Here is a 20129-nt window from a genome sequence, read left to right as displayed (position 1 = left end):
TCAGTCGAGGGACACTTAGGTTGCTTCCACTTCTTGGCTATGGTGAATAATGCTGCAATGAACATAGGGGTGCATAAGCCTCTTTGGATTGTTGATTTCAGGTGCGTTGGATAGATTCCCAGTAGTGGGATGGCTGGATCATAGGGCATCTCTATTTTTAATTCTTTGAGGAATCTCCATACCGTTTTCCATAGAGGCTGCACCAATTTGCATTCCCACCAGCTGTGTATGAGGGTTCCTGTTTCTCCACATCCTCTCCAACATTTGTTGTTTTTTGTCTTGGTGATTATAGCCATTCTAACGGGCGTGAGGTGGTATCTTAGTGTTGTTTTGATTTGCATTTCCCTGATGATTAGTGATGTTGAGCATCTTTTCATGTGCCTATTGGCCATCTGTATATCTTCCTTGGAGAAGTGTCTGTGCATTTCCTCTGCCCATTTTTTGATCGGGTTGTTTTTTTGTTGTTCAATTGTGTGAGTTCTTTATATATTATGGAGATCAACCCCTTGTCAGATGTATGTTTTGCAAATATTCTCTCCCAGCTGGTTGGTTGTTTGTTCATCTTGATTCTGGTTTCATTTGTCTTATAAAAGCTCTTTAATCTGATAAAGTACCACTTGTTTATTTTTTCTTTAGTTTCCCTAGTCTGGGTAGGCATGTCATCCGAAAAGATTCCTTTAAAACCAATGTCAAATAGTGTGTTGCCTATATTTTCTTCTATGACTTTTATAGTTTCAGGTCTCACCTTCAGGTCTTTGATCCATTTTGAGTTAATTTTTGTGAATGGCGATAGCACATGGTCCACTTTCATTCTTTTGCATGTGGCTGTCCAGTTTTCCCAACACCATTTATTGAAGAGACTTTCCTTTCTCCATTGCATGTTCTTAGCACCTTTGTCGAAAATTAGCTGTCCGTATATGTGTGGTTTTATTTCTGGGCTTTCAATTCTGTTCCATTGATCTGTGTGTCTGTTTTTGTACCAGTACCATGCTGTTTTGATTACTATTGCTTTGTAGTATGTTTTGAAGTCAGGAATTGTGATGCCTCCTGCTTTGTTCTTTTTCTTTAGGATTTCTTTAGCTATTCGGGGTCTTTTGTTGCCCCATATAAATTTTAGTATTCTTTTTTCTATTTCTGTGAAGAATGTCATTGGGATTCTGATTGGGATTGCATTGAATCTGTAGTTTGCTTTAGGTAATATAGACATTTTAACTATGTTTATTCTTCCAATCCACGTGCATGGGATATCTTTCCATTTCTTTATGTCATCGTGGATTTCCCTCAATAATGTCTTGTAGTTCTCATTGTATAGGTCCTTCACCTCCTTGGTAAGATTTATTCCTAGGTATTTTATTCTTTTTGATGCAATTGTAAATGGTATTATCTTTTTGAGCTCTCTTTCTGTTAGTTCATTATTAGCATATAGAAATGCAACTGATTTTTGTAGATTGATTTTGTACCCTGCAACTTTGCTGTAGTTGTTGATTGTTTCTAGCAGTTTTCCAACAGATTCTTTAGGGTTTTCTATATATACAATCATGTCATCCGCAAATAGTGAGAGTTTCACTTCTTCGTTACCTATTTGGATTCCTTTTATTCCTTTTTCTTGCCTAATTGCTCTGGCCAAAACCTCCAGTACTATGTTGAACAGGAGTGGTGAGAGTGGGCAGCCCTGCCTCGTTCCTGTTCTCAGAGGAATGGCTTTCAGTCTTTCCCCGTTGAGTATGATGTTGGCTGTGGGTTTGTCATATATGGCCTTTATTATGTTGAGGTACTTTCCTTCTATTCCCATTTTATTGAGAGTTTTTATCATAAATGGATGTTGTATCTTGTCAAATGCCTTCTCTGCGTCTATTGAGATGATCATGTGGTTTTTTTTCTTTGTTTTGTTGATGTGATGTATCACGTTGATTGATTTGCAGATGTTGAACCATCCCTGCGTCTCTGGTATAAATCCCACTTGATCATGGTGTATGATCTTTTTAATATATTGTTGTATTCGGTTTGCCAATATTTTGTTGAGGATTTTTGCATCAATGTTCATCAGCGATATTGGCCTGTAATTTTCTTTCTTTGTATTGTCTTTGTCTGGTTTTGGTATCAGGGTGATGTTGGCCTCATAGAATGATTCAGGAAGTGTTCCATCTTCCTCTATTTTTTGGAATAGTTTGAGGAGGATGGGTATTAAATCTTCTTTGAATGTTTGGTAAAATTCACTGGAGAAGCCATCTGGTCCTGGACTTTTATTTTTTGGGAGGTTTTTGATTACTATTTCAATCTCTTTACTTGTTATTGGTCTATTCAGATTCTCCATTTCTTCTTGGTTCAATTTTGGGAGGTTGTATAAGTCTAAGAATTTATCCATTTCTTCTAGATTGTCCAATTTGTTGGCATATAATTTCTCATAGTATTCTCTTATAATCCTCTGTATTTCCATGGTATCCGTTGTAATTTCTCCTCTTTCATTTCTAATTTTATTTACTTGAGCCTTTTCTCTTTTTTTCTTAGTAAGCCTGGCTAAGGGTTTGTCTATTTTGTTTATCTTCTCGAAGAACCAACTCTTTGTTTCATTAATCCTTTCTACTGTTTTTTTGGTCTCAATATCATTTATTTCTGCTCTGATTTTTATTATTTCTCTCCTTCTGCTGGCTTTGGGCTTTGTTTGTTCTTCTTTTTCTAGTTCTGTTAGGTGTAATTTAAGGTTGCCTATTAGGGCTTTTTCTTGTTTGTTAAGGTGGGCTTGTATCGCTATGAGTTTCCCTCTCAGGACCGCTTTTGCTGCATCCCATATGGTTTGATATGGCATGTTATCATTTTCGTTTGTTTCCAGATAGTTTTTGATTTCTCCTTTAATTTCATCAATGATCCATTGGTTGTTCAGTAGCATGTTGTTTAATCTCCACATTTTTGTCACTTTCCCAGTTTTTTTTTCCTGGTTCATTTCCAGTTTCATAGCCTTATGGTCTGAAAAGATGCTTGTTATGATTTCAATCTTCTTAAATTTATTGAGGCTTGCTTTGTTTCCCAACATATGGTCTATCCTAGAGAATGTTCCATGCGTGCTTGAGAAGAATGTGTAGTCAGCTGTTTTTGGGTGGAGTGCTCTGTATATGTCTACTAGGTCCATCTCGTCCAGTTTTTCATTTAAGTCTATTATTTCTTTATTAACTTTTTGTCTGGATGATCTATCCATTGCTGTAAGTGGGGTGTTAAGATCCCCTACTATTATTGTGTTGTTGTTGATTTCTCCTTTTAGGTTTGTTAATAGTTGTTTTATGTACATTGGTGCTCCTATGTTGGGTGCATATATATTTATAAGTGATATGTCTTCTTGATGGAGTGTCCCTTTTATCATTATATATTTCCCTTCTTTGTCTTTCTTAACCTGTTTTATCTTGAAGTCTACTTTGTCTGATATGAGTATGGCAACACCTGCTTTCTTTTGTTTGCCATTAGCTTGGAGTATTGTCTTCCATCCTTTCACTCTGAGCCTGTGCTTGTCTTTAGTGCTAAGATGTGTTTCCTGAAGGCAGCATATTGTTGGGTCTTGCTTTTTAATCCATCCTGCCACTCTGTATCTTTTGATTGGAGAGTTCAATCCATTTACATTTAGGGTAATTATTGAAATATGAGGGCTGAATGTTGCTGTTTTGTCACTTATTTTCTGGTTCTTTTGCATTTCCTTTGTTTCTTGTCCCATTTGTTTTGGACTGCCAATTCAGTTTGGTTGTTCTGTCTTATAATTCTTCTAGTTTTCTCTTTGTTTATCATATGTGGTTTTAATTTGATTATTTGTTTAGTGGTTACCTTGAGGTTTGGGCAAAAAATCTTGTGTATGAGATAGTCCATTATCTGATAGCCTCCTATTTCCTTATACTAAGTCAATTCAGTCACTTTCCTCTTCCCCTTCTAAGTTGCACTTGTTATACCTTATTCTATCTTGTGTTGTGGCTGTGTGTTTACAGTGATGAGGTTAAATTTATTTTTGGTGAATTTCTTCCTTTGATCTTTGAGTTTAGTATTTAAGTGGTTGCTAACCTATTCCGGTAAAGATCTACTATTTCTCTGATTTTGTCTACCTCCTTTTCTCCTTACTCCAAGCTTTGTGTTCCCTTTCTCTTCTTTTTTTCAGGCCTGAGGGCCTTCTTGAGTATTTCTTGTAGTGTGGGTCTCGTGGCCATGAACTCCCTTAGCTTTTGTTTATCTGGGAGAGTTACTATTTCTCCATCATATTTGAAGGATATTTTTGCTGGATAGAGTATTCTTGGCTGAAAGTTTTTGTCTTTTAGTATTTTGAATATATCATTCCAGTCTCTTCTAGCCTGAAAAGTTTCTGTTGAGAAATCCGCTGAGAGCCTGATGGGAGTTCCTTTGTACGTTATTTTTTGTTTTTGTCTAGCTGCCCTTAATATTGTTTCTTTGTCGTTGACCCTGGCTAGCCTTACCACTAGGTGTCGTGGTGAAGGCCTTTGTCTGTTAATATATATAGGTGTCCTGTTGGCTTCGCTTACTGGTATTTCCTGCTCCTTCCCCAGATTTGGGAAATTTTCAGCTATTATTTCCTTGAATAGGCTCTCTGTTCCTCTTTCCCTCTCCTCTCCCTCAGGAATACCTATAATTCTTATGTTACATTTTCTAATAGAGTCCGATATTTCTCGGAGTCTTTCTTCATTTCTTTTTAGTCTTAGTTCTCTCTCTTCTTCCATCTGGAGTATATCTGTATTCCTATCCTCTAAAGTACTAATTCTTTCCTCCATATTGTCAGCTCTGTTCTTTAAAGATTCCAGATTCTCCTTTATCTCCTCCATTGTGTTCTTCATCTCCATCAGCACTGATTGGTTTTTCTTTATGATTTCAATCTCTTTTGTGAAGAAACTCCTAATCTCATTTAATTGTTTGTCTGTGTTGTCTCGTATTTCGTTGAGTGTTTTTATGATAGCTATTTTGAAATCTCTGTCATTTAGTTTATGGATTTCTGTGTCTTCGGGGTTGATTTCTGGGTGCTTGTCATTTTGTTTCTGGTCTGGTGATTTCATATATTTTTGCATTGTGGTTCCTGTGTTGGTTTTGATTTTCCTCATCCTGGAAGTCTCTGGTTGCAATTTCCACCTGCCGCCACTGTCTGGTGGTAAAGGGCTGTGTAGTCTAAGCCCCCTGCGCTCTGCCCCAGTTTTTCTGCTGCGATCCGCAGTTTTGTTTTGTTTTTTTTTTTTTTTTTCCCCACTGCGATCCACGGGTCCAGTCCAGTTTGTTCAGGTCTGCCTCGGATCACTAGGTCTGGTCGAGCTGCAGACTCCGGGTTGCGGGGAGTGGGGAGCTCTCTCTTTTGCCCTCTGGGTCCCTGACGTGGGAGGCTTCTTGTTTGCCCCTCTTTATCCGCTCTCTGGGGTGCTCAGATGTTGATGGTAGCCCTGTGGCTCCTCTGAGCCCTCTGTGCGGGAGTTTCCCACTGGCTGAGAGAGCCCGAAGAGCTACAGTTTCCCGTCGAGGGCCGCCCCTCCCCCCTCTCTGGGAGCCGCTGATCTGATGGGGAGGGAGCGGAGTTCTCCTTACCTCTCCCCACTTCCTCCGGGGGCCCAGCACGTTCCGCTCTCAGATGTGCGGCAGTGTGGATCCCTCCGCTCTAGCTTTTCACTGTCTGGGATTCCGTTGTTGGTCTGTGGCTGTTGCTTTTGTTGTATCTTGTGGGGGAAGAATTCACGGGAAAGCTCACTCCGCCATGATGCTGACGTCACTCCTGTTCTTTTTTTTTACCGACAAATTTTTTAAGTTTACCTGGTATTGTACTTCATTAAGCAATCCATTTTTTTTAATTGAGGTAACATTGGTTTATAACATTATATAAATTTCAAGTGTACATCATTATATTTGGATTTCTGTGTAGATTACATCTTATTCACCACCCAGAGACTAATTACCACCCAACACCACACACATGTGCAAATCACCCCTTTTGCCCTCTTCTTTCCCCCCTTCCCCTCTGCTAACCATCTGCTAATCTCTGTCTCTATGTGTTTGTTTGTTGTTGTTTTTATCTTCTATTTATGAATGAGATCATATGGTATTCAACTTTCTCCCGTTGACTTACTTTGCTTAGCATAATAATCTCAAGGTCTATCCATGTTGTTGCAAATGGCCAGATTTCATCCTATTTTATGGCTGAGTAGTATTCCATTGTGCATTTATACCACATCTTTTTTATCCATTCATCCATTGATGGGCACCTAGGTTGCTTCCAAGTCTTGGCTATTGTGAATAATGCAGCAATGAACATAGGGGTGCATGTATCTTTACGCATTCATGTTTTCATGTTCTTTGGATAAATACCCAGCAGTGGAATAGCTGGATCGTATGGTAGTTCTATTCATAATTTTTTGAGGAATCTCCATACGTTTTCCATAGTGGCTGCACCAGTTTGCACTCCCACCAGCAGTGTATGAGGGTTCCCTTCTCTCCACATCCTCTCCAACACTTGTTATTTCTTGTCTTGTTAATTATAGCCATTCTGATGGGACTGAGGTGATATCTCATTGTAGTTTTGATTTGCATTTCCATGATAGTTAGTGATGTTGAACATCTTTTCATGTGCTGTATATCTTTGGAGAAATGTCTGTTCAGATCTTTTGCCCATTTTTTAATTGGGTTGTTAGTTTTTTTGTTGTTGAGATGTATGAGTTGTTTATATATTTTGGATATTAACCCCTTATCAAATATGGTTTGCAAATATCTTCTCCCAATTGTTAGGTTGTTTTCTCGGTTTGTCGATGGTTTCCTTTGCTGTGCAGAAGCTTTTTAGTTTGATGTACTCCCATTTGTTTATTTTTTCTATTGTTTCCCTTGCCCAGTCAGACACGGTGCTGGAAAATATGCTGCTAAGACCGATGTCGAAGAGCATACTGCCTATGTTTTCTTCTAGAATTTTCATGGTTTCAGGTCTTACATTCAAGTCTTTAATCCATTTTGAGTTAATTTTAATGTATGGTGTAAGATAATGGTCTACTTTCATTCTTTGCATATGGCTGTTCAGTTTTTCCAACACCATTTATTGAAGAGACTTTCCTTTTTCCACTGTATGTTCTTGAGTCCCTTGTTGAAAATTAGCTGTCCATAGATGTGTGGGTTTATTTCTGTGCTCTCGATTCTTTTCCCTTGATCTGGGTGTCCGTTTTTGTGCCAGTATCATGCTGTTTTGATTACTATAGCTTTGTAGTATATTTTTAAATCAGGGAGTATGATACGTCCAGCTTTGTTCTTTTTTCTCAGGATTCCTTTGGCTATTTGGGTCTTTTGTTGTTCCATATAAATTTTAGGATTCTTTGTTCTATTTCTGTGAAAAATGTCTTTGGAACTTTGATGGGGATTGCATTGAATCTGTAGATTGCTTCAGGAAGTATGGATATTTTAACTATGTTAATTCTTCCATTCCAAGAGCATGGAATATATTTCCATTTCTTTGTGTCTTTTTCAGTTTCTTTCAACAATGTTTTATAGTTTTCAGCATACAGGTCTTTCACCTCTTTGGAACTTATTCCTAGATATTTTATTCTTTTTGCTGCAGTTGTAAATGGGATTGTTTTCTTAATTTCTCTTTATGCTACTCCATTGTTAGTGTAGAGAAATACAACTGATTTTTGTATGTTGATTTTGTATCCTGCAAATTTACCATATTCATTTATTATTTCTAAAAGTTTTTTGGTGGATTCTTTAGGGTTTTCTATATATAAAATCATGGCATCTGCAAATAGTGACGGTTTTACTTCTTCCTTTCCAATCTAGATCCCGTTTATTTCTTGTTTTTACCTGATTGCTCTGGCTATGCCTTCCAATACTATGTTAAATAAGAGTGGCGAAATTGGGCATACTTGTCTGGTTCCTGTTCTGAGAGGGATAGCCTTTAGTTTTTCTCCATTGAGTATGATATTACCTGTGGGTTTGTCATATATGGCCTTTATTATGTTGAGGTACTTTCCTTCTATATCCATTTTATTCAGAGTTTTTATCATAAATGGATGCTGTATCTTGTCAAATGCTTTCTCTGCATCTATTGAGATGATCATGTGGTTTTTATTCTTCATTTTGTTAACGTAGTGTATCATGTTGATTGATTTGTGGATATTGAACCATCCCTGCATCCTTGGAATAAATCCTACTTGATCATGGTGTATGATCTTTTTAATGTATTGTTGTATTTGATTTGCTAGTATCTTGTTGAGGATTTTTGCATCGATGTTCATCAGCGATATTGGCCTATAATTTTCTTTTTTTTTGTTGTCCTTATATGGTTTTGGTATCAGGGTAATGTTGGCCTTGTAGAATGACTTAGGAAGCCTCTCCTCCTCTTCAGCTTTTTGGAAGAGTCTGAGAAGGACAGATCTTAAGTCTTCTTTGAACGTTTGGTAGAATTCACCAGGGAAGCTGTGTGGTCCTGGACTTTTATTTTTGGGGATGTTTTTGATTACTATTTCGATCTCCTTACTGGTGATTGGTCTATTCAAATTCTCTATTTCTTCTTGACTCAGTTTTGGAAGATTGTATGAGTCTAAGAATTCATCTATTTCTTCTAGATTATCCAATTTGTTTGACATATAGCTTTTTGCAGTAGTCTCTTACAATCTTTTGTATTTCTGAGGTGTCCATTGTAATTTCTCCTCTTTCATTTCTGATTTTATTTATTTGAGCCTTCTCTCTTTTTTTATTGGTGAGTCTAGCTAAAGGTTTGTCAATTTTGTTTATCTTTTCAAAGAACCAGGTCTTCACTTCATTGTTTTTTCTATTGTTTTTTAGTCTCTATCTCATTTATTTCTGCTCTGATTTTTATTATTCCTACCTTCTACTGATTTTGGGCTTTTTTTGTTCTTCTTTTACTAGCTCCTTTAGGTGCACTGTTAGATTGTTTATTTGAGATATTTCTTGTTTGTTGAGGTAGGCCTGTATTGCTATAAACTTCCCTCTTAGAACCGCTTTTGCTGTATCCCATAAATTTTGGCATATTGTGTTTTCATTTTTATTTGTCTTTAGGTATTTTTTGATTTCTCAGGTACTTTGCTACATGCCTTATGTACATCATCTTGTTTTGTCTTCGTAGCCCCCTATGAGGTTGGTACTATTACTTCCCCTGTTGGCTGATGGGAAACTGAGATTTAGAGAGGTTAACTCTCCTGCTCAAATGGTAGAGTCAGGATTCAGGCCTGCTGACTCCAGAGTCCTTGCTCTTAAGCACCACATTGAGCCAAATCTGAACTCCTGCTCCAAAGGTGGCTGGGAGCATTCCTCTCTAGTCCTCTGCTCCACAGAAGGAGCTACTGAATATGATCAAGAAGATGTAGGAGAAGCAGAGTGGCCTCCACCTCCCCACCATTGCCCTAGATTCTCCTGATGAGCTGTGCCAGGTCTATGTATGGGTATCATTTGATTGATTTGCTCAGAAAGGCAGGCGTTGCCTCCCTGATATCTACTGCTTGGGGGTTGGTGGTGTTAGCCCCTCCAGGACCAGCCTATTGTAGGCAGCTCTAAGGGTTAGAAAGTTCCTGATTACATTGATCCAGAGCCTTCTGCTATTAGTTCTAGATTTTATCCACTTTTGTTGGAGAAGTTATTTTGATAAAACATTTCTTTAAGTTCCCTTTAAATCTGTAGAACGTGGGCTTCCTATCATGACATTTTTTTTAAATTGTGGTTAAATATACGTACCGTAAAATTTAGTGTCTTATGCATTTTTAAGTGTACAGTTCAGTGGTATTAAATACCTTCATAATGTTGTGCAACTATCACCATCATCCATCTCCATAACTCTTTTAATCTTGTAAAACTGAAACTCTATACTCATAAAACAGTAACTCCCTATTCTCTCCCTTTGCCAGCCCCTGGCAACCACCATTCTACTTTCTGTCTCTATGAATTTGACTACTCTAAGTATCTCATATAAGTGGAATCATACAGTATTTGTCTTTTTGTGACTGGCTACTTCACTTAACATAATGTCCTCAAGGTTCACCCATGTTGTAGCATACTGCAGAATTTTCTGTTAACGCTGAATAAATATTCCATTGCATGTAGACACCACGTTTTGCTTATCCATTTGTCCCTCAATGGACACTTGGGTTGCTTCCACGTTTTAGATATTGTGAGTAATGCTGCTATGAACATGGATGTACAAATAGCTCTTCGAGATCTTGCTTTCAATTCTTTTGAGTAGATACCCAAAAGTGGAATTGCCAGATCAATTTTATTTTTAATTTTTTGAGGAACTACCATACTATACATAGTTATACCATTTTACATTCCCACCAATAATGCACAAGGGTTCCAATTTCTCCACATCCTTGGCAATACTTGTTATTTTCTGTCTTTTTGATAGTAGCCATTCTAACAGGTATGAAGTAGTATCTCATTGTAGTTTTGATTTGCGTTTCCCTAATGACTAGTGATGTTGAGCATCTTTCATGTGCTTATTGGCCATTTGTATATCTTTTTTGGAGAAATGTCTATTGAAGTCCACTGTATTTTTGAATCAGGTTGTTTATTTTTTTGTTGTTGAGTTTTAGGAGTTCTCTATATATTCTGGATATTAATTCCTTATCAGATATAGGATTTGCAAATATTTTCTCCTATTCTGTGGGTGGGTTGCCTTTTTACTCTGCCGATAGTGTCTTTTGAGAATTATTAAATTTTCAGGAAGTCCAATTTGTCTATTTTTTCTTTTGTTGTCTGTGCCTTTGCTGTCATAGTCAAGAAATCATTGCCAAATTCAATGTCATAAAGCTTTTGTCCTATGTTTTCTTCTAAGAGTTTTTTTTGTTTTAGGCCTTTGATCCATTTTGAGTTAATTTTTGTTAGGTGTTAGGTAAGAGTCCGACTTCATTCTTTTGCATGTGGATATCCAGTTTTCCCAGTACCATTTGTTGAAAAGACTGTCCTTTCCCATTGAATGGTCTTGGCACCCTTGTTAAAAATCATTTGACTGAAAAAATGAGGGTTTATTACTGTGCTCTCTATTCTATAGGTTTATATGTCTGTCTTTGTTGGTACTACATTATTTTGATTACTGCAGCTTTGTGGTAAGTTTTGAAATCAGGAAGTGGAGTCCTCCACTTTTGTTCTTCTTTTTCAAGATTGTTTTTACTATTTGGGGTCCCTGGAAATTCCAAATAAATTTTTGGATGGGATTTTGTATTTCTGCAAAAAACGTCATTGGGATTTTGATAGGGATTGCACAGAATTCATAGATCGCTTTGGGTAGTATTAACATTTTAACATTACTAAATCTTCTAATCCATGAACATGGGATGTGTTTCTATTTATTTATGTCGTCTTTGATTTATTTCAGCAATGTTTTGTAGTTTTCATTGTAAAGTCTTTCACCTACTTGGCTCAGTTCATTCCTAAGTATTTTATTTTTTTTGATGCTATTGAAAATGGAATTGTTCTTAGGATTTCCTTTTTAGATTGTTCATTGTTAGTGTATAAAAATGCAACTGATTTTGTGTGCTGATTTCGTATCCTACTACTTTGCTGAATTCATTTATTAGTTCTAACAGTTTTTTGTCTTTAGGGTTTTCCATATATAAGATCTTATAATTTAAAAACATCTTTAATTGAAGGTTTTTAGAAGTAACTTTGGTCATTTATTACAATTCTCATAAGTATTTTCCAGACAAACCATAACTCAGAGGTGGGGGGAAGTAAGGGCAAACAGAAACTCCAAATCTACTTCTAGACTAGAGGTCATCTATGAATTATACACTAAAGCATAATATGTTTTGAAGAAATAAAACCCTAATCAAACCATCGTTGTTTTCCAGAATCTGAGATGACATTAAGCGAAAAGGGGAAGTGTGTGTATGTGTGAGCATGTGTCAGCCTGAAAGAGCTACATACCAACATGTTTATTTTCCTCAAGACCAAAGGTGGCTCCCATTAGAACTAATAGAAATAACATGCCCTCTCCCGGGAGACTTCTAACTGACAAGGAGGTGCCTTTAAGGCAGAGAAGAAAAGCCAGACAGAAGCGCCCCATCTGGATTTTAGTAGAGAGGCATGCAATCTTGAGGACCAGATGGAATACTAACATGAAAAAAATTCAATAAGGACATCAACAGAAATGGCTGTGGAAAAGGTCCTAACCCATTTCACAGCTAATTATGACCCTCATGAATCTATTGAATCTGTCCCCAAAGTCAGAACAATATGTGCTAAGCCTGAACATTTTGGGGGAACATATTATTTTGCTCAACTTAATTATACATTTTTCAGCAGCAAGAATTTTGAGGTTCATTCAGCAAAATTTGTTGACACCTAGGATGTGCCAGGTACAGATCTTGGTGCTGGGGTCTGGCAGTGAACAAAACTCCTGGTGCACGGAGCTATCATCTAATTGGGGGAGACAGACAACAGCTGTATAAAGCTGTACTATATCAGGAGTGATAGGGCCGAGAAAAGCAGTAACCCACAAGATGGATGCCCCGTGAGGCATCTGTTTGATAATTAGTCAGAGGGGGCTCTCTGATGAGGTGACACGTGGGCTGAGAATGAATGAAGTGAGGAGAGAAAGAACTGAGGCGAGAGCATCTTATACTTCTTTCTATGTCACACAGCAGCTGTTATAAAAGTTGAACATAAGAGGGGCTTATAAATACCAGTTTATCAACTTAGTGATCCTTTGAGTTTGCTTTCTTATGATAATTGAAAGGATTAAATGAAGTAGAATCTGGTGAGTTTACTGCATCATCTAGTCTAGTGGTTCTCAACGGGGTCAATTTTGCCTGCCAGGGGACATTTGGCAATGTCTGAAGACACATTAATTATCACGACTTGCGGGGAGGGAGGTGTACTACTGGCATGTCCTGCATAAAGGTCAGAGATGCCATTAAATCCTACAGCACACAGAATAAGTTGATACAGCAAAGAGTGAACAGGCCCCAAATGTCAGCAGTGCCACTGTTGAGAAACCTTGATCAGGTCTCTAGGCAGGCTGCCAGATTTCTGATGACAGCTGAGGGGCTGGACAGGAGGAGCTCTTTAGAACAACCTCATCAAGATATCTGGATATCTGCAAACAGGTAGATCCAAGGCCCTTGGAGTTACCTTGGGGCATCTGTTTCAAGCTTGGTGACAGACTTAGTTGGATGGTTTCAAAGCCATACGGGGATTTATTCATTAAGGGACATTAAGTAAAAGTTTCCTGCTGGCCTTTGGTATAAGAGAGGGCTGGGAGACAAGATGCAGTCCCTGCCACCAAAGATTTTACAGCTTAGGGAGGATGGAAGGCATGAAGACAAACACCTGCAATGTGATAAGGGCCACACGGGGGTAGAAATCAAATGATGTAGGGGAAGGGAGTAATGACTTTAGTTAGAGTGACCCAAACAGGTTTAAAATATGAGGTATCATTTGAGCTGTGCTTTGACAGCGAGCAGGCTTTAAACAGGCAGAGAGGGAAGTAGAGGATATGCTAGCTACAGGGTAAGATGTGAAAACAGGTAAAAAGATAGGGAATAATAATATTAATAGCAACTGCCATCTAGCAAATCCCCTCTGTATGACAGGTGTGGTACCAAGCACTTTATCATGACAAACAATTGCAGTCTAAAATGAAAACTGATATATACGAATCAGCTGAAGCCTAGCATGACCCAAAGAGACGTGAATTCCCATCTTATCCATTTCAAAAAGATAATAAAACATGAGGAGTGTTACCTGGGGTGAGTTGCATAAATACCGAAGCAGTTCACCGATATACTGAATGACAGTGATGTTATACTTTCTGCAGTCATCCCAAAACTGGCTGGCAGAAAATTTGGCCCGCAAAACAAGAGTAGCACCTACAGAGAAGGCATAGAAAGTGTTAACAAAGAAGTGCTACAAAAAAAAACCTCCCCAATTGTACTTGTCATTTTTGAAATATAGAAATTTAAACATTATATCCACAAATAAATATTGAGTACCATTAATATTCAATGCAAAAAAACAAATAAGGACCTGGTTTTGCCCTGTAGGAGCTTCCAATCTAGTGGGAGAGAAGACACAAAAGTCTTTCTAATAAAAGTCATTGTGCAAAATACGAGGTTCAAATGAGGCTCCTAAGGGAATGTGAATGTGAATGTGAGTGTGTGAGTGTGTGTGTGTGTAGATTAATTCTGCTTAGCATCAAGGGCTGAGAAAGGCATATTTTGGAAGAGGTAAGATTTGAATTAGATCTTAAGAAATAAATATGGAGAAAGATGAAAGAATTCTAGGCGAGGAAAAGGCATGAACATAAAGACAGGACAATCCAAAAGGTTTGGGGGATGGCCAAGACTCAGTTGGTCTGTGACTGGGGTGGAGAAGGGTGTGTGGGTCATGGGAGATGAACGTGGAGAAGAAGCTAGGGGTGCAATCATGGAGAGCTTGGAAGTGCCAGGTCAAGGAGCCAGACTTAATTTTGTCTGTAATGCAGAGCCAGGGTCTTGAGCAAGTGGGAGATAATCTTTGATCGGGAGGTAGACAGAAGAATGGTTTCTAAAGATGTCCACATCCTAATCCCTAGAACCTGTGAATATGCTACTAACATGGCAAAAGGGACTGTATAGATATGACTAAATTAAGGATCTTGAGATGGGAAGATTATCCTGGATTATCTGGGTGGGCCCAATGTAATCACAAGGGTCCTTATACGAGGAGGGCAAGAAGGTCAAAGGCAGAAGTAGATGGGATGATGGAAACAAAAAGTTTGAGTGATGTGCTTTGAAGAAGGAAGAAGGGGCCAAGATCCAAGGAATGCAGGCAGCTTCTAGAGGTTAGAAAAAGCAAGGAAACAGATTCTTCTGGCCAGAGCTTCCAGAAGGAATGTAGCCCTGTTGCTATCTTGATTTTAGGACCTCTGACCTTCAAAAGAGTAAGAGAACAAATCCTTGTTGTTTTAAGCCACTAAATTTGTGGTAATTTGTTGCAGTAGCAATACAAAACTAATACAATGGTAAAAATAATATATCTTTCATATTCAATCTAATTATAGGCATGAAATGTAGTAAAGTGAAATAAAAAAATCTCACAAATATTTTTTCATGTTATTAGTTTATTTTTACTCCTAAATATACAAAAGTCCAATGTTTTAGAAGAGGAGAAATTTTTTTAAAGACAATTTTTTCTTCTTTAGCATGTTTGTATGGTGCTTAAGCAAATGTGTGAGTGATTGAATTGCCCCTTTGGAAGCCTCACACACCTTGTTCTCTGAAGGGCCCAGCAATACGACCAGGCCCAGTCATTGACTGCCGATTTGGAGGGTACTGAAGTTGGGCTAAGTATTTTATAGCTGATTAATAAGTTTATAAGGGAAAGAAGCAAAGGCTTGGGCAATTACATATGTATATGTATATGTACATTTACCTGTACATGTATATGTATATGTCTATGTGTCTATATGATTATTTAAAATGAAATGCCACATGGGAGAAAAAAATTAAGTTTTTTAGCTTAGAGAGGTAGAGATGGCTCCGTGGATATTGGACTGAGCCTTAATGTATAAAAGTGGCATAAATCCTACTGAAAGGAGAGGATGGCAACTCAGTTTGAATGGTAAAATTTGAGAATGAAAGAGAAGAGATGACAAGCTAGGTATTCGGCCCAGAGCTGAGGAGCTGTGGGAATAGGGAAGAATGAAGTAGAACGGGGACAACTGAAGGAGATGTTTAAATCAAATGTTGATGGAGATCAACATGCAGATTTCCAAAGACGGAAATGACATAAGAGAATTATTTATGGAATATAAGAATCAAATGTCTTAACATGAATAAAGACCTAAAATATTTTACAGACGTATCCTCCTTGATATACTAAACAATTATAGCATTCTATTACTAGACAAGCAGGCATGAGAAAATATAAAGTATTTTAGATACTTGCTTGTATTGTGTGAGCCAAATAGCCTTGTTATTAACGTAGAACTAAACACCATTCCTAGCACACAGGAAAGGAGCCAAATTTCGTGTTACTCTCCCTTGTGAGCAGATGTGAAGGTGTACTGTTCTCTGATGCCTTATTGAGATAAAAGGCTTACCAGCCACGATACATCCGTGTACGCCAATCAAAAGCGCAGCACTGTGGTACAAGGGTAGAGTGATATAGATGACATCATCTTTTGTAACCCCGCTTGCAACAGCCAGGCCGATTCCATACCATATGCGATGATGACTGATCATAGCAGCTTTTGGGAGACCTTTGCAAAGATACAAGAAAGGGCATGAATGAGCCAAGATGGGTCATTCACAGACACGTGGTCTGGGAGAGAGACCTGGTTTAGGAAGAGTCATCATCCAATGCTTAGAGAATTGCACAGGGGAGGGCCATGATCAGTTAGACCAGGAGTCAGCAAAGTTTTTCTGTAAAGGACCAGATAGTAAATGTTTTAGGCTTTACAGGGTCATACAATCTCTGTTGGAATTACTGAACTCTGCTCTTGCAGCCAAAAGCAGGCAAACACATAAAGGAATGAATGTGGCTGCGTTCCCCGAAAAGTTTACAAAAACAGGTAGGGGGGCTGTATTCGGCCCATAGCCCATAGTTTGCCGAACACTGAGTTAGATGGTTATTACAGCAGTAATTTCTAGAGAAAGGAATGAACATCTATTGAATTTCTGCTCTGTGCCAATCACCTTGCAAGGTATTTCCAAAATTTAATTTAATTCTCATAATGAATGCGATAAGCAGATTTATACTCTCTAATCCACAGATGAGACGGCTGCAATTCAGAGAGATTAAATAGCCCATCCAGCCCATCATCTCCCTTCATAACCACTTTTATGAATTTCTTATGTACTCTTCTGCGGTTTCTTTACATAAATACAAGCAAATATGAACATTTGCTCATATGTTCTTGCCCTTTCCCCCATTTAAAAAAACATGAACACTCTTCAGCACTTTTTCCCCCTCCACTCAACAATGTATCTTGAAGATCTCTCTGTATTTGTACATAGAAATTTCCCTTATTTATTCACTCATGTATTCCCTCTCTCAGTTGCATCAAGTCCTTTGTATGCATGTGTTATAATTTATTTATACTATTTTGCTATTTCAAATGATGCTGCAGTGAATAAGCTCGTGCACATGGTAGGTCACACTACGAATGATGCTATATTTCTAGGATAAACTTGCTGAAGTGAGATTGCAGGGTCAAAGGGTATAAGTCTTTGTCGTTTTGATAGCTACTGCCCCATTGCCAGTCGTAAGGGCTGTCCCCATTCGCTCTCCGAGACATCAGCAATACACCAGTGTACCTGCTTCCTCAGAGCCTGCCAAAGTGCGCTCTCAAATCTTGGGATTTTTGCCAATCTGAAAGCTGAAAAGTGGTATCTCAGTGTAGTTTTAGTACTCTAGAGTAATACATTTGCATTTTCTTAACTCAGAGTTACATATATATATATTTTTTTTTTTTGGTGAGGAAGATTAGCCCTGAGCTAACATCCATTGCCAATCCTCCTCTTTTTGCTGAGGAAGATTGGCCCTGGGCTAACATCCGTGCCCATCTTCCTCTACTTTATACGTGGGAGGCCTGCCACAGCATGGCTTGATAAACGGTGTGTGGGTCCGCCTCTGGGATCTGAACCTGCAAACCCCGGGCCACTGAAGTGGAGCACGCCACCAGGTTGACCCCTAATTTATGTAATTTTTTTGTAAGACTCTATTGAAGGGTATGCTTATATTGCTTCCCATGGAAAGTAAGTTTAGTTGGGGAAGCGATGAAGTCATTATACTTAGAGGCTAGGGCTAGAGTTTACCACCTGAGTGGGTAACTGGCTTTGTGAAGAGCAAGGCAGTTCTCTGCAGACTCAGACCCTTCAATACTTCAGTAGCCAGGTATTGCCTAAAGAACAGCAGTTTGTTAGAAGGCAAAGCAACGTGGCCAGCAAACTACTATCATTGTAAACACAATTCAAAATTCATTTTCTTTGACAGTGGGCCAGTGGCGGTGTGTTAATATCAATGCCCGATTCTATAGTAGTATTAAGAAATAGAAGAAACCATCAATAAATCAATTGTATTCACCATGGAAAAAAATCATCTGAATAGTAAAAGCTCTGAATTATATTTTTAAAAAAGAAATGCACATCCTTTGCTGCTTTGAAGCACTTTTGGAAATTCTCTAATTTAAGATTTTGTATTAATGAAGAAATAAGACTATTTGGTAACTATTATATAATTTTGTGCTAATGACTGTCTTCGAGGAACAGAGAAAATATTTTGTTCTCTAGTAGCTTATAGATTTTATTTATTTATTTATTTTCCCCCAAAGCCCCAGTAGATTGTTGTATGTCATAGCTGCACATCTTTCCAGTTGCTGTATGTGGGACGCGGCCCCAGCATGGCCGGAGAAGCGGTGTGTTGGTGCACACCCGGGATCCGAACCCGGGCCGCCAGTAGCGGAGCGGCGCACTTAACCGCCAAGCCACGGGGCCGGCCCTCTAGTAGCTTAAATGAGTTCTTTTAATTAATGTTTACAAGAGCAGCTAGAAAATATTTTATTCAGAGCTAAGGAGAAAAGTGAAATAAACATCAACCCAATTATCTTCCAATTAAATATAAATTCTGAATTATGGGATTAAATTAACAAGTGTTCATTCTCTTTTTCTCCCTAAAGTGGGTTTCATTTTGACTGCCAAAACCTGCATCGTGAAGAAATTCCATACTTGTCTGTTTAGTATTAAGCTAGAACTCCCTATCACTAACCAAGGGCTCATTTTACCTCAATTGTTTCCCAAATCAAAGTTTGCAATTTAGTTTTACCATTCTATTAAGAAATAGGAAATAGAAATAGAAAAGTCCCCTATACTAACATAGTGTGTGTATGTAGTGGAAGCATTTGGTTAACCATATCGTCCCACCATTATGCTGGCATGGCAATATATAACTTTTGACAAAGAAAATAATGATAGACATTATGCTTTGGGCCTCAGTTTTAATGTGTCGTTCCCAGTCTCCCCTCCTCATTTACTTAAAGTGACTGTATGAAAGGAAGTTGACATTCAGGTCAGAAAACTGGGCCATCAGGTGGGTGCTGAGCTTCTGGAGGTGGAGAGAGTAACTATAGGCTGGCGTTGAGATAAAAGACTTAAAGGAACCTTTAGCCTTATCTATAATGTTTGATTATTTTACAAGGAAAATGCATGCATGTATTACTCACCTAAATTAAATTAAAATTTTAACCAAAAGTGATAACAGATTCACATATTCAATTTTACAGTATTAATAATCAGCATCCTGGGGCTGGCTTCTTGTCCTCCTTTTAAATATATCTCTCAGGCTTCATATTATTACATTTTGGTAACAATTCCCCTGGCCTAGAGTAGGCAGACACTAAATATCTGATAAACGGATGAACTAGGAAGTATTGTGGCAGAGCAATCAGTTGTACGAGCTGTGGAGTCAGCCTACCAAGATGAATCCTGACATTTCTTATCTTGGGAAATTCTTAACTTCTCTAAGCGTCAGTTTCTGAATCTGTAAATGGGAATAAGAATAGTACCCATTTAAGAGTGGTGGAAGAATTGTGTGAACAAATACCATAAAACTCCTAAGAGAGTGCCTAGTACATCCTATCCTTAACAGCGCCTGTTCCACATAGCAGTGTTCCAATAACACTTAATTGGCAGTGTTTTTCCATAGTGGTTCATAAAATAATGATGCAGCTTACAGTTGAAGGCATCCTAAATTTGATGAAATACAGTATTTTAGGCCCTGAGCTAGAGCCACCCTAAATCCACAGCACCAAAGAGCTCCAAGTCAGTGATGCACGGGAAGATAAGGTTAAAATATTTATATAAATATAACCCCACTATTGTCTTATAGTCTTCTCTGGCATTCCATTTATAATTGGTTATATATTATATATAGACTCTGAATATAATATAATCAAAATACAACAATTATTAAAAAAATTCTAACAACTTATTCAGTGCCAAATTTCATCCATCATCATAACTATTTTTGTAGTTCTTGGTTAACCTCTTTTTCTGTTCTATATACCAACTAGGGGGAAATATGCGTAGCTTGGAGAAACCCAAGTGGGATCATATGCTATGAAATAAAATCTGTTCCCACAGGCAAAGAGCTAAATCCCTTAATGTATTAGTCATCTGATAAGTTTTGCCAAAGAAAGA

The 20129-nt window shown here is 38.0% G+C and overlaps 1 protein-coding gene across 1 annotated transcript in view; it reads right to left on the bottom strand.

Moving 5' to 3' along the window:
* SLC27A2 (solute carrier family 27 member 2) overlaps positions 1-20129 on the bottom strand; it is a 49208-nt gene that overhangs the window by 16866 nt on the left and 12213 nt on the right. The window contains exons 3-4 of the mRNA XM_058541551.1: positions 16034-16192; positions 13696-13820 (exon numbers count right to left, since the gene is read on the bottom strand). Coding sequence (XP_058397534.1) covers positions 13696-13820; positions 16034-16192 — 284 coding nt within the window. The remainder of the gene's footprint in view (positions 1-13695; positions 13821-16033; positions 16193-20129) is intronic.

The sequence above is a fragment of the Diceros bicornis genome, chromosome 5 (assembly GCF_020826845.1).
Source record: "Diceros bicornis minor isolate mBicDic1 chromosome 5, mDicBic1.mat.cur, whole genome shotgun sequence".
Lineage (NCBI taxonomy): Eukaryota > Metazoa > Chordata > Mammalia > Perissodactyla > Rhinocerotidae > Diceros > Diceros bicornis.
The sequence above is the reverse complement of the archived record's forward strand: the minus strand, read 5'-3'. Positions and strand labels throughout refer to the sequence as shown.